Source organism: Rhinoraja longicauda, chromosome 6 (genome assembly GCF_053455715.1).
Source record: "Rhinoraja longicauda isolate Sanriku21f chromosome 6, sRhiLon1.1, whole genome shotgun sequence".
Classification (NCBI taxonomy): Eukaryota; Metazoa; Chordata; class Chondrichthyes; order Rajiformes; family Arhynchobatidae; genus Rhinoraja; species Rhinoraja longicauda.
The window spans coordinates 47,036,649-47,054,894 of record NC_135958.1 but is presented as its reverse complement, the minus strand read 5'-3'; the positions used below and the strand labels follow the sequence as shown (position 1 = coordinate 47,054,894).

Here is an 18,246-nt window from a genome sequence, read left to right as displayed (position 1 = left end):
ATTCATCAGCACGTCTTTGGAATGTGGGAGGAAACCCGAGCACCTGGAGAAATGCCACGCGGTCACAAGGAGAATGTACAAACTCCACACAGACAGTAACCGTGGTTGGGATGGAAGCTGTGTCCCTGGCACTGTGAGGCGGCAGCTCTATAGCAGCTCAAACCTTTGGCATTGTTTCAATGAACTTGAAATTTCTTTCATTTGCATGATGGTGATGGGAGGGTTAGGGTTAATGCGATGGGAGCTTTTTGCTCCTGCTAATGTATGATTATTTTATAATTATAACAATTTTGCACTGCCAAATAATTTGTAATGGGCAATCTCTAAATTGCCAGTTTACATTTGCTGGCTGTCCTTAATCTACAATGTTGCATTACCGATCAGTCGAATAATACCAGGAAATGAATAAACTTATCACAGAACAACAGAATGATAAAAAATAACTGCACGAAAAATGGAGTACAAGGTAGGAATCCCATCAACTCAACTAGATTGTACTTGAAGGTAGACACAAAATGCTGGAGTAACTCAGCGGGTCAGGCAGCATCTCTGGAGAGAAGGAATGGGTGACGTTTTGGGTTCAGTCTGAAGAAGGGTCTCGACCCGAAACGTCACCCATTCCTTCTCTCCTGGGATGCTGTCTGACCCGCTGAGTTGCTCCAGCATTTTGTGTCTACCTTCATTTTGAACCAGCATCTGGAGTTATTTTCCTACATAGATTGAACTTGAGATACATTCTAAAGAAAAAAATCACAAAAAGTTTAAATGTCTTTAAAGGAAACATAGAAAAAAGGTGCAGGAGTCGGCCATTTGGCCCTTCAAGCCAGCACAGCCATTCAATATGATTATGGCCGATCATCCAAAATCAATACCCCGTTCCTGCTATTTCCCACTATCCCTTGATTCCATTAGCCCTAAGAGCTAAATCTACTGTCTTGAAAACATCCAGTGAATTGGCCTCCACTGCCTTCTGTGGCAGAGAATTCCAGATTCACAACTCTGGATGGAAAAAGTTTTTCCTCATTTCAGTCCAAAATGGCCTAACCCTTATTCTTAAACTGTGACCCCTGGTTCAGGACACCCCCCAACACGAGGAACATTTTTCCTGCATCTAGCCTGTCCAATCCCTTAAGAATTGTATGTTTCTATACGATCCCCTCAACCTTCTAAATTCCAGTGAATACAAGCCCAGTCGACCCATTCTTTCATCATATGCCAGTCCCGCCATCCTGGGAATTAACCTGGTGAACCTACGCTGCACTCCCTCAATAGCAAGAATGTCCTTCCTCAAATTAGACGACCAAATCTGCACACAATACTCCAGGTGCGGTTTCACCAGGGCCCTGTACAACCAACGTAGGACCTCCTTGCTCCTAATCTCAAATCCTCTCGCAATGAAGGCCAACATGCCATTAGCTTTCTTCACTGCCTGCTGTACCTGCATGCTTACTTTCAGTGACTGATGTACAAGGACACCCAGGACTCGTTGCACCTCCCCTTTTCCTAATCTGACACCATTCAGATAATAATCTGCCTTCCTGTTCTTGCCACCAAAATGGATAACCTCACATTTATCCATATTATACTGCATCTGCCCACTCACCCAACCTATCCAAGTCACCCTGCAGCCTCATAGCATCCTCCTCACAGCTCATTCTGCCATCCAGCTTTGCGTCATGAATGTCATGAAACCTTTTTCACTTCTGTATTGGGATTTCCTTATTTCTTGGAGAAGTATGGAAAGAGACAAGATCAATAAGGACAGCACAGTGGTGCAGCTGGTAGAGCTGCAGTCTCAGTGCCAGAGACCCAGGTTTGATCCTGACCTGAGATGCTGAGTTTGCATGTTCTCTCTGTAACTGTGAGGATTTCCTCTGGGTGCTCCAGTTTCCTCCTACATACCAAAGACCTGTGGGTTTGTAAGTTAATTGGCCTCTGTAAATTGTATAGGGAGTGGGGAAAATGGGGTAACAGAACTAGTGTGAACGGGTGATTGATGATTGGCGTAGGCTCGGTGTGCTGAAGAGCCTGTTTCCATGCTGTATTTCTAAACAACAGATTGCCCAAAATTGTGCATTAGCTGCAGGACTGGTTGTTAATTATTTGGCAATGGATTCCTTGGACCTTTGTGATCACCATATCTGAAAAAATAAATAAAGATTGTAATTTTATATCCTGCCTTGTGATCTCAAATTCAACCAAAACACTAGACAACTGATCCAGTAATTGTAACCAATGCTTTATTCTAGACATAGTTTGGTTATATGTTGCTGTTGTGGGACAAGGCTATTTATTGTTCCTTGGTGGTGTTGACTGAGGGATAAATGTTGGCCCAGTCACAGGGACAGCAATCCACATCTTTAAACAGTGCCATTTTATCTTTGACTTCCACCTGAAAGGGGCAGAATGGAGCAGCTGCCAGTGTGGTTCTAGTATTGCATTGATTTGTCAGCCTAGATTACCTGCTGAATGATCTTGAAAGGAATTGGCTGATTGGCTGACTCATGATCACAAAAAAAATATCAGCAACTTTAAGACAAGGCCTTAAAGGGGCCTTCAAGGGCAAAGAAGCTGGAAAACTAAAGCAAGGAGAAAAGTTGCTGGTGAATCATCACAACTGTTCCCGATATCTTGAAAAGAAGGCTTTTGACACTGAACAGTCAGGCTCTTCCGATTGGAGTTGGTTTGCCTGGGCAGAGTAAACTGACCTTATCGTGTAACCTGAGGACAGCTCAGTTATACAACTGCACTTGGTCTTTCAAAAAGGTTGAAGTACATTCTGATATGAGCGACAGATATTTGTTGGCGATTGCATGACGCCTGATTCCATTTGCAACTCCTCAGCAAAGGAAGCAACCCAAGCCTATCCAGCAAGACCCAGACAACATTCTATCATGAGCTGATAAATGGAAAATACTGTGTTTGGCTCAAGATTCCCGCAAATGCAGTTCCTTGTGTCTCCACTGATTGGGATCGGGTGCATGGGTCATAAAAGAATAATTAGGGGAAGGCACAAGAGAATGGATTTGAATTAAGCAATTGTCACCAGCATGATTCTTTTGTATTCTAAAAAATGGTTGGGGTTGCTTAGGACAAACCAATCGCCATGTTTGCAATGAAGCCACCCTGAGCAGATGGGAGCCAACACCAGGGCAAGTCAAAGCTATGTAAAACCATTGGAGCAGTTTGTTACATTCCTTATGTAATCTTCTATATATTCTTGCAAAAGTGTATTGAAACATAGTAACGCCACTCATATAATTTGGAATTGCATTGCAGTGAGCATCATGGCCAGCTCCACAACCCAATATGTTCAAGGTTACTCATAACAGCAATCATAGCTGAGAGCTACCCAAACCAATGCATTAACGATTATGATTACCACTCTGCTTCAAAATTATCCCCAGATAATTGGGTGGTTTTGCAGATAGTGAAGATGTTGTGAAAGATTGCAGCAGGATCTTCATCGATTGGCCAGGTGGGCTGAGGAATGGTTGATGGAATTCAACACGGAGAAATGTGGTGTTGCATTTTGGGATGTCTAACAAGGGCATGACCTACACAGTAAATGGTAGTTCTCTAGGGAGTGTTGTAGAGCAGAAGGATCTAGAAGTGCAGGTGCATAGTTCCTTGAAGTCACAGGTAGATAAGGTAATCAAAAAGGCTTTTGGCACTTTGGCCATCAGTCAGAGTATTGAGTATAGAAGTTGGGCGGTTATGTTGCAGTTGTATAAGATGTTGGTTAGACTGCATTTAGAGTATTGTCTTCAGTTCTGGGCACCATGTTATAGGAAAGATATTGTCAAAGGATTCAGAGAAGATTTATAAGGATGCTGCCTGCCAGGACTAGAGCGTGTGAGCTATAGGGGGAGGCTGATTAGGCTGGGACTCTATTCCTCAGAGAGCAGGAGGATGAGGGGTGATCTTATAGAGGTGTATAAAATCATGAGAGGAATAGATCGGATAGATGCACAGAATCTCTTGCCCAAAGTAGGGGAATCCCAGAGGACATAGGTTCAAGGTAAGGGACTATCCCAACGTTTAAGAAACAGTTAGACAGGCACATGGATAGGACAAGTTTGGAGGAATATGGACCAAGCGCAGGCATGTGGGACTAGTGTAGCTGGGACATATTGGCCGGTGTGGGAAAATTGAGCCAAAGGGCTGGTTTCCACACTGTATCACTCTATGACCTAATGAGATCAATGTCAAAGATCCCAAGTTACCACTTTCAAAGCAAAGTGCAGTCATAATTCAGGTATTCTAGCCAATATCTAGCCCTACTTTAACATCAGAAAATAACAGAACAGCTAATCTTTAATCCATTGCTGCTTGCGAGAAAAGAATGGATGGTATCTGGTTCTTCTGTTTCCTAAATTACACTGAAAATATTTCATGCGCTAATACACATTTTTGATGTAATACAATAATTACGTTGAACAATCCAGAATAACACCTAGAATTAATTTCAGATTCCATCGTTCCTGAAATGACAGAAAGTGCAAATACGCAGGTTTTCCTTTCAGTTAACAACATGGAAATACAAGGACCCGTTTTCTAATTTGCAGAATTTTTCCTCTGGAGAATGTCCTCAATTACTCCTGCAGTGCTAGGCCATCTGTATTTGGTTGGTAAATTGCAGCCTTCGAAGGCAAATGTCATGCAACTGATTGTCAGATGTACAAAGGTCGCAGAGGTCTTTCTGTTGTTCTACATGAATACACAAATCCATTAATTTATCTTTTCTCTGTATCGCAAAACTCTGCTGGGAGTCCTGCCCCTTCCCTTTAGGATCATTCTGTCTTCATATACATAAACAGTACCAAATGCTTGACTCTCTGGTGATGTTTCAATCACACCTTCAAAGATAAGATGGTGAATTCCGTGGTCATCCAAGTGGTAGCCACCATCATGGTCATGTCCCGCTAGAAAACATATCACACTACTGTGTGTGTGGAGCATTGAAAGCATCTCATTATAGTTCCAGGCAATGCACATTGGGTCTGTAGAGTCTGGGTGAACAGGAAGATGGCCTGCAGTAAGAAAATAGTTCACAGTTATGTATTTTTCATCCTTTTTAATCCATTTTAACAGCTAAATTGCTCAATAATTGAATTATGAAAGGAAGAATCCTATAATGTCCATGTTTCAGTGCCTCAGTCAAACCAGACAAAACCAGTGGTGTGAGATGATGTTGTAACCACATGACGTACCACGCTGCGAATGGTACAGCAAGGCAGAGTTGACAATTATCGTATGTGGACTCCTTAAAGCAAAGCAAGCTAAAGTCTAGTCATTCCCTTGTAAACCCTGGTTTAAATATAACATTTGTGCAAACTATAGGACTAATCTAATTTCATAACGAGAGGATTTGAGTATAGGAGTAGAGAGGTTGTATAGGGCCCTGGTGTGACCACATCTGGAATATTGTGTGCAGTTTTGGTCTCCTAATTTGAGGAAGGACGTCCTTGCTATTGAGGGAGTGCAGCATAGGTTCACGAGGATAATCCCTGGGATGGCGGGACTGTCATATGAGGAAAGATTGAAAAGACTGGGCTTGTATTCACTGGACTTTAGAAGGATGAGAAGGGATCTTATAGAGACGTATGAAATTATGAGAGGACTAGACAAGCTAGATGCAGGAAAAAAAAAATCCCAATGGTGTTAAATGCAGAGCTAAAATCCACAAACAAAATCCTTGCATAGGTCCCCTGGCGGTCTAGGTGCTGGAGGATGAAGTGCAGGCCTAGGTTGTCTGCATCATCCACTGATCTAACTGCAGGGGGTTCAGCAGGGGGCTTGTGATATTTTTCAAGTGCGCCAGCACGTCTTTCAAGGGTCTTCATGATTACAAGAGGTCAGTGTGACAGGCCTGTGGTCATTAAGACCAGTAATCCTTGGCTTTTTGGGTACGGGAACAATAGTGGAGACTTTGAAGCAGGTAGGAACAGTGCAGGTTTGCAGGGACCGATTGAAAATATCTGTGTAGACTGGTGCCAGTTGTTCGGCACAGAGCTTGAGGGTAGAGGGGGAAACATTGTCCGGTCCTGGAGATTTCTGGCTTTTCTGTCTCCTGAATAGCTTTTCCACCTCTTCAATTGCTATTGTTAGTAATGGCCCAAATTTGCACCAATCCTCTGGACAATCTAGACCTCTTGCAATGTGCACACAGGTAAAATAGATGGATGAAGGTCACCATCTCTATTGCACACATCCAGCCCTGGATCAGCTTGATAATAAATGCACTCATGCCTGGACCAATGCCATTAATTGACTACATTTCAGACTTCAACATTTGGGAATTCAACACCATACTACCAAATAAACTCATCCCTAAACTTCTGGACTTTGGCTCTGGGGCCTCCAAGTGCAATTGATTTTGGTCTTCCTGACCAACATACCTCACTCGATTAGAATGGTCATAACATTTCCTCCAAAAAATAATATGAAAGTTGTTGACTGGATCTACTCCAATGCTGAGATGCTGCAAGGAGAGATATCGAGAAACTGATGTCTGGACTATAATCTAGCACTCAATGTTAGTAAGAGAAAATAGTTAGTTGGTGGCCTAAAGAAGTGAGGGGGTGAACACACTCCTGTCCCGCTGAGTTACTCCAGCATTTTGTGCCTGTCCTCATCAATGTCCTGTAGAAATGCTGGGCAATGTCAAGTTCCTAGCGATCCATATCACCAACAACCTAACCTGGTCCCATTACATTGACGTGGCGATTAAGAAAGAGCATCAGCACGTTATTTTCTTAGACATCTGGGAAGAGTTTACTGTCTTCACGAATCGTTCCAAATGTATATAGAATGTATTTTGATGGGATGCATATAATCCTGGTATAGCAACTGCTCTGCTCTTCACCATCTCAACCTGCAGAGAGTGGTGAACACAGCTCAATCCATCATGGGCTTACTGAAGATTACAGCATTAGCACTCTCGCGTGTCCACCTTCACAGTGCATTGCATCAGGAAGGCTGGAAGTATCAGGAATGCCTGCCACCCTGACCATTCCCCTTTCTCTCTTCTACCCTACGGGAGAAGATACAGGAGCCTGAAAGATCAGACAGCCAAACTTAAGAACAGTTTCTTCCCCACTGAGATTATCTGTGATACCATTTCACACCCCATTCTTGGAGGTGCTGCCATGTACTCTTATTAGTAACTCTATCTCATTTATTCTTCTATCCTAATGGTTAAGCACTGATGTTCTGGCCAGTGATGCCCCCCCGCCCCCCTCCTATTCTGGCATAATTACGAGCGCCCAGCGGTTGTGTGACGAGCGCTCTACCGGGTTGTGGCCCTCCATCACAAAAGAGTTATTTGTTTTGCATCTAAACATTGAAATCCCTCCTTGGCCTGTTCTAATTCTATCTCTATGGGCCCAATGTTTAAGTTTCTCGTGTTTCAAGTCTGCCTGGCCTCCACACACCATCCCTCAACTCCTCCTCCGACCATTCTGGTCAATTTTCCTCTTACCATCTGCAACTCTGAATTTCCTGTCAAGTCTTCTTTCATTCACAGAGCACTTTTAAAAGGCTGCTTCCCAAAATCGCCTTTACAACTCTGCTCTCAATCTTCTCCCGTTTCGCAAAGATAACACATTAAACCCTTGTTTTAACAACCCCCATATTATGGGTTTCGGATATATTGGATAGACCAGCCGACCCATCCCAGGCTCCCACCGTCTCCCCGACCGCCTCGACCGATCTCACTCCTGACTCCCAAGGTACACCAGCGAGCCCTTCTTCACTCACCACACAGTCCGGCTGTTGTTGTGGTTCACGTTGTAGCCCCTGGGCACAGCATTTCTTTGGGCCACCGCCACCGTCAGTACGCACTGCGTCACCATGGGGCTCCCTCCCCTCTCACTTGCTGCTACTTATTGCTGTTCCGGTGGCTTTGCCCACTCCCCGCTCGACAGCCATTGCCTGTTTCTCCTGTCGCTCTGTCCATCCCCCCTATTTTTCCCCCAGAATCACCGACATACTTCACCTTAGAAGCAGCAGCAGGGCAGAGGGGAGCGAGACCCACGTAGACCGAGCACATCTAATCTTTGGCAGCGGCCTGAAGAAAGAGCATCCTGTCAGGGGGCTACAACGTGAGCTGCAACAACAGCCGTGTGAACGGTGAAGAAAGGATTGCAGATGCAGATCAATGGCATCTGTGCCTAGTTTTAAAGTGAAACAACACAAAGTGCTGGAGTAACTCAGCGACTGAATCAATCTGAGGAAGGGTTACGATGTCACCTATCCTGACCCACTGAATTATTCCAGCACTTTGTGTGCTTTTGTCTATTAACCATCATCTGCAATCATGGACACCACTCCTTCCACTATGGTCTGTTTACTGTAAACACTCGCTATAACAGATCATAGCGGAGGAGTGGTGTCAGTTATTGCTGATTGTCCACTATAACTGAGTACGGTAGTATCAGCGTATGTATTTGAATCAAAGAATTGCAGATGACCAGGACCTCTGGAGAACATGGATACGTGCTACCGAGACCTTTCCTCAGATTCAGTCGGCCATATTACTCCAGCACAGTGTTGTTTCATTTTAAAACTAGGCGGCAATGCCGGTCTGCACCAGCAATCCTTTCTTGGCCGTTCACACAGCTGTCGTTGAGGCCGACGTTGCAGCCCCCAACAGGACGTGCTTTCTTCAGGCCGCTGCCAATGACAAGATAGATGCGCTTGGTCACCGTGGCTCCCCCTCCCTCTCACCTGCTGTTGCTTCCAAGATGGAGTATGTCGGCAACTCCACAGGAAAAGGAGGCTGCGGCGGTGGGGTTTGGGGAGGCCGACTGGACAGAGCGATGAGAGGAGGCGGCGGCAGCAGTCGACTACGTAGCGGTAAAAGCCACTGCCGACAGCAGGTGAGAGGAGGGATCCTCACGGTGACTGAGCGCGTTCTGTCAGTGACGGTGGCCTGAAGAAAGCACTGTTCCCAGGAACAACGTGAGCCATAACAACTCTGTCACCCAACAGTGTGAAGGGTGAAGAGGGGCCCGCTTGGTGCACTTGCGAGGCAGGGGTGGGGCTGGAAGCCGGGCTCTAAACGGCCAGGGAGACGGTCGGAGCCGGGGATGGGTCAGCGGGTCATTCTATTCATGTTCAGTTTGCATTTTATATTTGTTTTATTTATGCTTATGGCACTCCGTGATGCTTTAGAGACATGGGAGGGGTGTGATTAGCAGGCCAGGGGTGGATTGTTGTTTCATTACCATGCAACCTCTGTTGGTCCAGACAGAAAATCCAAAAACGCTCTGGAAACGAGCGTGCGGGAAATCAGTGCTCAACCTGTATTTCAGCATTCTTTTGCACTACGCGATCTTGCACTACAAGTTTGCCCTGTTCTGCTTTCTTGCACTCGTATTTATTGTTATATTTATCATTACTATATGTATACTGTTAACTCTGCGAGCTTCACGTGAACAAGGAATTTAGTTGCTCTCTGGGTTATTTGACAATAAGCTAAATAAAAAATGAATATGAATCTGGTCCTTTCTGTTCACTCTCTCTTAAATTTTCATATTATTGGACCTGAATTAAATTTCCCCCATGTCGATATTGTTCCAAACAAACAAACAAACCCAATTTAGACAATCATCCATCAGAACCAATTCATCAGCCCAGGCAGCATTCTCCCCTTGAATGCTCGCGTGAATCTCTCCCAATGAATCTCCTTTGCACTCATGTGATCATATCCTTCCTGAATGCAGAAATGTAGTTGTGTCTTAGCTTGCATTTTACCCTTTATTGGCAAGGATGTTCTTGCTCCTCTATGTGGGATTGATAATAAATTACTTACCAATGACGGTAACCTTTTCCTGATTACAATCAGAGAAATTTAATATATTGTTTAGCCATTCAAGTTGGTCTTGACTAAAACCTCCATTAAATCCCAAAAAGCGTAAATTCAGTCCAGCAAGGCCTGTGGATTAAAAGAATGATTGCATAGATTGATACCAAGGACATATAACATATAACAACTACAGCATGGAAACAGGCCTGTCCGGCCCTACCAGTCCACGCCGACCATTCTCCCTGACCTAGTCTCATATACCTGCACTCAGACCATAACCCTCTAATCCCCTCTTATCCATATACCTATCCAATTTACTCTTAAATAATAAAATCGAGCCAGCCTCCACCACTTCCACCGGAAGCCCATTCCATACAGCCACAACCCTCTGAGTAAAGAAGTTCCCCCTCATGTTACCCCTAAACCTTTGTCCCTCAATTCTGAAGCTATGTCCCCTTGTTGGAATCTTCCCCACTCTCAAAGGGAAAAGCCTACCCACGTCAACTCTGTCCGTCCCTCTCAAAATTTAAAAAACCTCTATCAAGTCCCCCCTCAACCTTCTACGCTCCAAAGAATAAAGACCCAACCTGTTCAACCTCTCTCTGTAGCCTAAGTGCTGAAACCCAGGCAACATTCTAGTAAATCTCCTCTGTACCCTCTCCATTTTGTCGACATCCTTCCTATAATTTGGCGACCAGAACTGCACACCATACTCCAGATTCGGCCTCACCAATGCCCTGTACAATTTTAACATTACATCCCAACTTCTATACTCGATGCTCTGATTTATAAAGGCAAGCATACCAAACGCCTTCTTCACCACCCTATCCACATGAGATTCCACCTTCAGGGAACAATGCACAGTTATTCCCAGATCCCTCTGTTCCACTGCATTCCTCAATTCCCTACCATTTACCCTGTACGTCCTATTTTGATTTGTCCTACCAAAATGCAGCACCTCACACTTATCAGCATTAAACTCCATCTGCCATCTTTCAGCCCACCCTTCCAAAAGGCCCAAGTCTCTCTGTAGACTTTGAAAATCTACCTCACTATCAACTACTCCACCTATCTTAGTATCATCTGCATATTTACTAATCCAATTTGCCACACCATCATCCAGATCATTAATGTAAATGACAAACAACAGTGGACCCAACACAGATCCTTGGGGTACTCCACTAGACACTGGCCTCCAACCTGACATACAATTGTCAACCGTTACCCTCTGGTATCTCCCATTCAGCCATTGTTGAATCCATCTTGCAACCTCACTATTAATACCCAACGATTTAACCTTCTTAATCAACCTTCCATGTGGAACCTTGTCAAATGCCTTACTGAAGTCCATATAGACAACATCCACAGCCTTGCCCTTATCAATTTCCCTGGTAACCTCTTCAAAAAATTCAAGAAGATTAGTCAAACATGACCTTCCAGGCACAAATCCATGTTGACTGTTTCTAATCAGGCCTTGATTATCCAAATAATTATATATATTGTCCCCAAGTATCTTTTCCATTAATTTTCCCACCACAGACGTCAAACTAATAGGTCTATAATTGCTAGGTTTACTTTTAGAACCTTTTTTAAACAAAGGCACAACATGCGCAATGCGCCAATCTTCCGGCACCATCCCCGTTTCTAATGACGTTTGAAATATTTCCGTCATAGCCCCTGCTATTTCTGCACTAACTTCCCTCAATGTCCTAGGGAATATCCTATCAGGACCTGGAGACTTATCCACTTTTATATTTTTCAAAAGTGTCCGTACCTCCTCTTCTTTAATCCTCCTAATTTCCATCACTACTCTACTTGTTTCGCTTACCTCACATAATTCAATATCCTTCTCCTCGGTAAATACCGAAGAAAAGAAATTGTTTAATATCTCCCCCATTTCTTCCGGCTCAGCACATAGCTGTCCACTCTGACTCTCTAATGACTCTCTAATGACATCTCTATATGAGTATTTACACACTTAACTTTTGTAGGACTTTTAACTTTTTTTGACCTGACCATTTTGTACTTTTCCAGGGTAAATGAATTCTTACAAAAAATATTTCCAACACCATTCCCCTTTGAATTATGCATGATTTTCCATAACATGTGATAATGGAAAATGTATATTTAAATTATTATTCTCTGAAAGTAGGAAAAAAACTGCAGATGCTGGTTTAATTCGAAGGTAGACACAAAATGCTGGAGTAACTCAGCGGGTCAGGCAGCATCTCGGGAGAGAAGAAATGGGTGACGTTTTGGGACGAGACCCTTCTTCAGACTGATGTCAGGGGAGGGGGCGGGACAATGTCCTGCCCCCTCCCCTGACATCAGCCTGAAGAAGGGTCTCGACCCGAAACGTCACCCACTCCTCCTCTCCTGAGATGCTGCCTGATCCGCTGAGTTACTCCAGCATTTTGTGTCTACATTCTCTGAAGGTAAATTTGTCTCACAGACCAATTAATATTGCTATAGCAATGTTGTGTTGACAAACTAATTCTTCAATCATCTAACTTTCTTTACGGTTTATAGTAAAATAAATCTTTCAATGAGCTTTTAGATAATTATCATTGCAGAAAAGTTTGAAAAATGTTATAACATACTAGCTGAACAAAACACTTTATTACTAGCCATGTATGACTGCACTAATCATAAAAAAATATGCAGCTATGAGAAAATGAAACAGAGATTAGCAGTGTGAAGTTAACGGTAAATCATATACAAGAATCAAAGGAAAATACAAAAAAAAGTGGGATTTTAAGTATAAATTGATATGTATAGTTGTTTAAAAATAAAGACATTATCCCATTCAGGAAATTATGGCTTGATGAAATTACTTCCTCGGCTAAATGAAATTAGTTTATATAGCATTAATTTATTCTATACCAAGTAATCTTTGCCCCTGCAGCTACAAAGACTTTCCTTAAACAGCAACCTTGATAGCATTTCAAGATTTCTTCCATTCTCTGTGGCAGCCTTCAGTACCAAAAGGTAGACAACTTGCACATTGGGAAATAAGTAATTAACTGCTACAACCTCACAGTTTTAGATTGAACAAGTAAATCACTGGTACTGTTGCAAACAGAAGGATACAACAGTATGTGATACCGAAGGAAAGCAAAACAAAGATAATTAGATCAGAGTATGCATTTTGCTTTAACTTATGCATCTCCCATTTAAACTGTCGTATGAATGATTCACACTGTAAATATGCTCACAATGTAGCAGCTTCAAAAGTAGACATTTTTCATATAATTTTCCTCTTTCAATAACACCAAACATTTGAAATGGGAAAAATAGGCAGGCAGCTACACAACGTAAAATAAAAGTTGCACAAGTTAAATATTAGCTAATGATTTTTACCTTCAGGACTATTGGAATCTTCATTTTTGTTGTTTGATTTCAGTATCTGAACTGAAGTATTGTGTTTTTTACTACTCTTTTCCCTTCCAAGAATGCTTAGATCATATGCATCAGTTATTATGAATCGAAACTTTGGAAAAGGACTAAAATGGTAGCCATAAAATGCTTCAGAATCATCGTTACTCTCAGGCTTAACACTGAAACTAGGCACGTTGTCAGAAACGATGTCACCTTCCAGGTGTTTGCTATTGAGTGCCGATTGCTGTAATTGTGTCCTGTCAAAGTTGTACAATTCGTGATTTCCCCAGACATGGTGCACCGGAGCCACACAGTTTGTAAAGTCATTCATTACTGTTTCAAGCGCTTCTTCAGAGGCCTTTATTCGGGAATTGCATCCGTCAATTATATCACCAAGCTGCAGAATAAACTTGGGAGTGACACACTCTTCATTCCACTCTTTGACAGCACCACGCAACAGACACAGACTGTTTCTATAGTAACGTTCTCTAGTCCTTGCGTAGTTGAGGCCATTCGGTACATTTGCATATTGAATGTCGGCAATCACTCCAAATGTGAAGTACAGATCACTTTCAGCTGCTTCTGTCTCCATTCTTTAAATAATTCACTTCCACATGTCCACCACCTAATTAAAAAAAGAGGTATAAAGTGGATAGAGTGATTTGGATTTAACATTAAACAGGGTGTCAGTTGTACTGTAAGGTCACAGCAGACTGGAGAACTTCATAAGCATATACATCAAACCACAAAGTGCTGGAAGAACTCAGCCGGTCAGGCAGTATCTGGGGATGGAGAAAGGTCCTGACCCGAAACGTCATTTATCCATTCCCTCCCTCGTGTCTGCCTGATCCACTGAGTTCCTCTACCACCTTGTGCTCTGCTCAAAGTTTCACCAGCTGCAGTCTCTTCTCTTCAAAATGATATAATATGGATTTATGATTATGTGATCCTGGTGAGGCATTTGTGCTTTCTTGATATTGTTCAAATAGGATTTTTTTTCATTGGAGCCACTATTGGGTGGTGAATCTGTGGAATTCTTTGCCACAGAAGACTGTAGACGCCAAGTCAGTGGATATTTGTAAGGCAGAGAGAGATTCTTGATTAGCACAGGTGTCAGAGGTTGTGGGGAGAAGGCAGGAGAATGGGGTTAGGAGGGAGAGATAGATCAGCCATGACTGAATGGTGGAGTAGACTTGATGGGCCGAATGGCCTAATTCTACTCCACATGTCCTTATGACTATTGCCTCTGGGGATAAATGGTTAAATTTATCAGAACATTTCTAAAAGATTAACTTGTCATCATTTAGAAATCACGTTTCCCCTCAGATACACCCACCTCATGAGGTGAATAGAACAGTAAGTAACAAAGCACAATCCTAACCTTGTCTATCCCTCAGCAATATGTGAACCAGTGGTTGCTGAGAGCTTCCCTGATGACCTGAATAGGAAGTGACATCTTTCGACTAAAATAATCTTTCCGAACTCTTGTAGACAAAAAATCCCATAACATTATTCAAAGAACTACAACATTCTCGCAAGTATAGTTGGTGACAATATCCGTCTATAAACAACAGATAGGATATTTGGCAATTATCAAGGTACTGTTTGTGAGGACATGCAGAAAATGGCTTACATGGAATATAGAACAGTATAGCACAAGAACAGGGCCTTCAGCCTACAATGTCTGTGCCCAACATGATGCCAGGACTGACCCTTAGCTGCCTACAGATAATCTCCGTCCACGTGTTTATCCAAAAGTCTCTTAAATGCTGCCATTCACGGAGAAATTAGAGATATGTAAGGAAACACAGAGAATGTAAGGTGCGAAGACGGCACATCAAAGCAGGCGGTGGTAAAGGAAGAATCACAGAGGGGGAGCAACGAAAGGAGAATTTCTTCAAAGATAGACACAAAGTGCTGGAGTAACTCAGCGGGTCAGGCAGCATCTAGGAGAGAGGGTCGAGACCCTTCTTCAGACTGAACCCGGAATGTCACCCATTCCTTCTCTCCTGAGATGCTGCCTGACCCGCTGAGTCACTCCAGCATTTGGTGTCGACCTTCAGTGTAAACCAGTTCCTTCTCACACAAAACTACTTCAAAGTCGGCAGCAGTGAGTGAGTGAGTGAGTGAGGCGCCGCAGCGGAGGGGGGGGGGGGGGGGGGGGGGGCCGAGTGGGAGCGGCCCTGCCCCGGCTCCGGGAGAGGGAAGGCGGAGAGGGAAGGCGGAGAGGGAAGGCGGAGAGGGAAGGCGGAGAGGGAAGGCGGAGAGGGAAGGCGGAGAGGGAAGGCGGAGAGGGAAGGCGGAGAGGGAAGGCGGAGAGGGAAGGCGGAGAGGGAAGGCGGAGAGGGAAGGCGGAGAGGGAAGGCGGAGAGGGAAGGCGGAGAGGGAAGGCGGAGAGGGAAGGCGGAGAGGGAAGGCGGAGAGGGAAGGCGGAGAGGGAAGGCGGAGAGGGAAGGCGGAGAGGGAAGGCGGAGAGGGAAGGCGGAGAGGGAAGGCGGAGAGGGAAGGCGGAGAGGGAAGGCGGAGAGCGGCCCTGTCCCCGGTCCCGCCTCGGCTTCACTCACCAGCGCCACACCCGCACCACCATCAATCCCACCGTCACTTCCGCGGCGCCGCGCCGCGCCGCGCGTGACGTCTCTCGCGCATTGCCTCTCTGGGTTCAACCGGCCCCATCGGCTGCTTCCGGGTGGAGCTGGGATTGGCGTTGCGGGCACAGCTAGGCATTGGTGTTGCAATCACAGCTAGGCATTGGTGTTGCAGTCACAGCTGGGCATTGGTGTTGCAGTCACAGCCAGGCATGTCGCCTGTTTCAGCGCGTAATACAGCTAGTAGACGGAAGCAAATATTTTGTGGGAATAACGAGTTTTTAAAAATGTTTGATTAATGATATCTGTTGGGGTCATTTGTTAATTGAAGGATACTTCTGGGATTAGATGGTTAACGACAATGAGCAATATTCTGGAGTAATTTAACGGGTCAGGCAGCATCTATTGTTCCTTGTTTCTTTGTGACAGCACGTCATTATTTATGGTTTTGTTTATTTTACAGGAATGAGTCATGAGTATTTTTGGTGTGGTCGGTTTCTGTAACTATGCCTGGAAAGTTCATATTTCAATAGACAATAGACAACGGGTGCAGGAGTAGGCCATTCGGCTCTTCGCATGGGTGATCATTCACAATCAGTACTCCGTTCCTGCCTTCTCCCCATCGGCCTTGACCACTATCTCTAAGAGCTCTATCTAATTCTCTCTTGAAAGCATCCAGAGAATCGGCCTCCACTGCTTTCTGAGGCAGAGAATTCCACAGATTCACAACTCTTGGTGAAAATGTTTTTCCTTGCCTCCGTTCTAAATGGCCTACCCCTTATTCTTAAACTGTGGCCCCTGGTTCTGCACTCCCCCAACATCGGGAACATGTTTCCTACCTCTAGCGTCCAATCCCTTAATAATCTAATACGTTTCAATAAGATCCCCTCTCATCCTTCTAAATTCCAGTGAATACAAGCCCAGTGGCTCCATTCTTTCAACATATGACAGAACCGCCATCCCGGGAATTAACCTTGTGAACCTACGCTCCCTCAATAGCAAGAATGTCCTTCCTCAAATTTGGAGACAAAACTGCACACAATATTCCAGGTGTGGTCTCACCAGGGCCTTGTATAACTGCAGAAGGACATCTTTACTCCTCTACTCAATTCCTCTCGTTATGAAGGCCAACATGCCATTAGCTTTCTTCATCACCTGCTGTACCTGCAATGCTTTTTTGAGTATTTTGAGTATAGTTATTTAATGTTACTCCTGGTGAAAGCTGGAATTATTTCTGGGCTAAACGATTTAATGCAAAAGTATACGAATGTTAAAGTAAACAATCATGTGATTAGTTAATAGTTATTTCTGAAAATGACCAACAAATGGCTATCTTTGTATTGGGTGGAAGCTCCCTTTAAAATCAGCGGCTGAATGCAACCACGTGAAATAATTGGCAGCTCATGGTCATTTCAGCAAATGGGTATTTTGAGGACATGTTAACTCTTATTCTGAGTAAATTTGGGTAATAATGGAATTTTTATGTACTTTTTCACATTAGGCAATTCTATGCACTTGCACTATTAATGCAAAGCTAAAATACTGCAGATGCTAACAATTTGGGCAAGTTAGAATGTTACATTATGTCGAAGTGTCAAGTTAAAAGCATAAACACGGATGAACTTTAATTAAAGCAATGGGACATTAACCTTGAAAATAAAAGCAGGAGTAGAGAATTGGCACCGCATATTTTTTCTGCTATTCAGTAAATTCAAGTGTTAACTTTTACCTTGGCATCATGTTCTTGCAGTAATCCTGTAACCCATTATTTCCCTAAGCATCCAAAAATCTATCACCTTCTGCCATGAGCTACTGAATCTCTCTGGTCTGCTTGGGCACAAAATTATAAGGAATTCTGGGCGAATGGATGCTCCCTTGTGATCAGACTGTGATCCTTGGTTCTCTTTCTGTCATTTTATGTACCAGCACACCCAAGATCCTCAAACACAAAGATTGTTCTGCCTCTCACCGTTTGAAAGAATAGCCGGCTTTAAAAAAAAAAAAAGCCGATTACCTCAGATTGTTCTGCTTCAAATTCTATCTGTCATGTCCTTACCCTATAACTTAGCCTGTTTCTGCATCCTCCTCACAACCCACTCTGCCATCTTGTTTTGTATTATCAGCAAATGCATATATTTTTCTCCGCAATCCAATGGATAGTGAAAGGGATCCAAGTTTGAAGAAGGGTCTCAACCTGAAAAATCACCCATTCCTTCTCTCCAAAGATGCTGCCTATCCTGCTGAGTTACTCCAGCTTTTTGTGCCTATCTTCAGCTTAAACCAGCATCTGCAGTTCCTTCTTACACATAAATACAATCATTATTCTTTTACTGGTCTTTTTGGATTTGTGATTTTTGAAAAATACCTACATGTTTACCTCATTTCTTAAAATGAGACATGTTCCTCACCTTTTCGTCATCATGCCCAATCATTTCCATAAGATTACATCTTTACTTCCTATGATCAATCATT

The 18,246-nt window shown here is 43.6% G+C and overlaps 1 protein-coding gene across 3 annotated transcripts; it reads right to left on the bottom strand.

Moving 5' to 3' along the window:
* Positions 1 to 684: 684 nt before the first annotated feature.
* adprm (ADP-ribose/CDP-alcohol diphosphatase, manganese-dependent) lies at positions 685 to 15,785 on the bottom strand. 3 transcript variants are annotated; one of them, XM_078400929.1, is made up of 4 exons: positions 15,754 to 15,785; positions 13,172 to 13,814; positions 9,818 to 9,940; positions 685 to 5,033 (listed from the first exon to the last, which is right to left on the bottom strand). In XM_078400929.1, the coding sequence occupies exons 2-4, from the start codon at positions 13,779 to 13,781 to the stop codon at positions 4,732 to 4,734; spliced, it is 1,035 nt and encodes a 344-aa protein (XP_078257055.1). In that variant the 5' UTR covers positions 13,782 to 13,814; positions 15,754 to 15,785; the 3' UTR covers positions 685 to 4,731. The 3 variants fall into 3 exon arrangements, with proteins under 3 accessions (XP_078257055.1, XP_078257057.1, XP_078257056.1); XM_078400931.1 differs by lacking the exon at positions 15,754 to 15,785 and adding an exon at positions 14,902 to 15,111; XM_078400930.1 differs by lacking the exon at positions 15,754 to 15,785 and adding an exon at positions 14,823 to 14,918.
* Between the last annotated feature and the right edge of the window lie 2,461 nt (positions 15,786 to 18,246).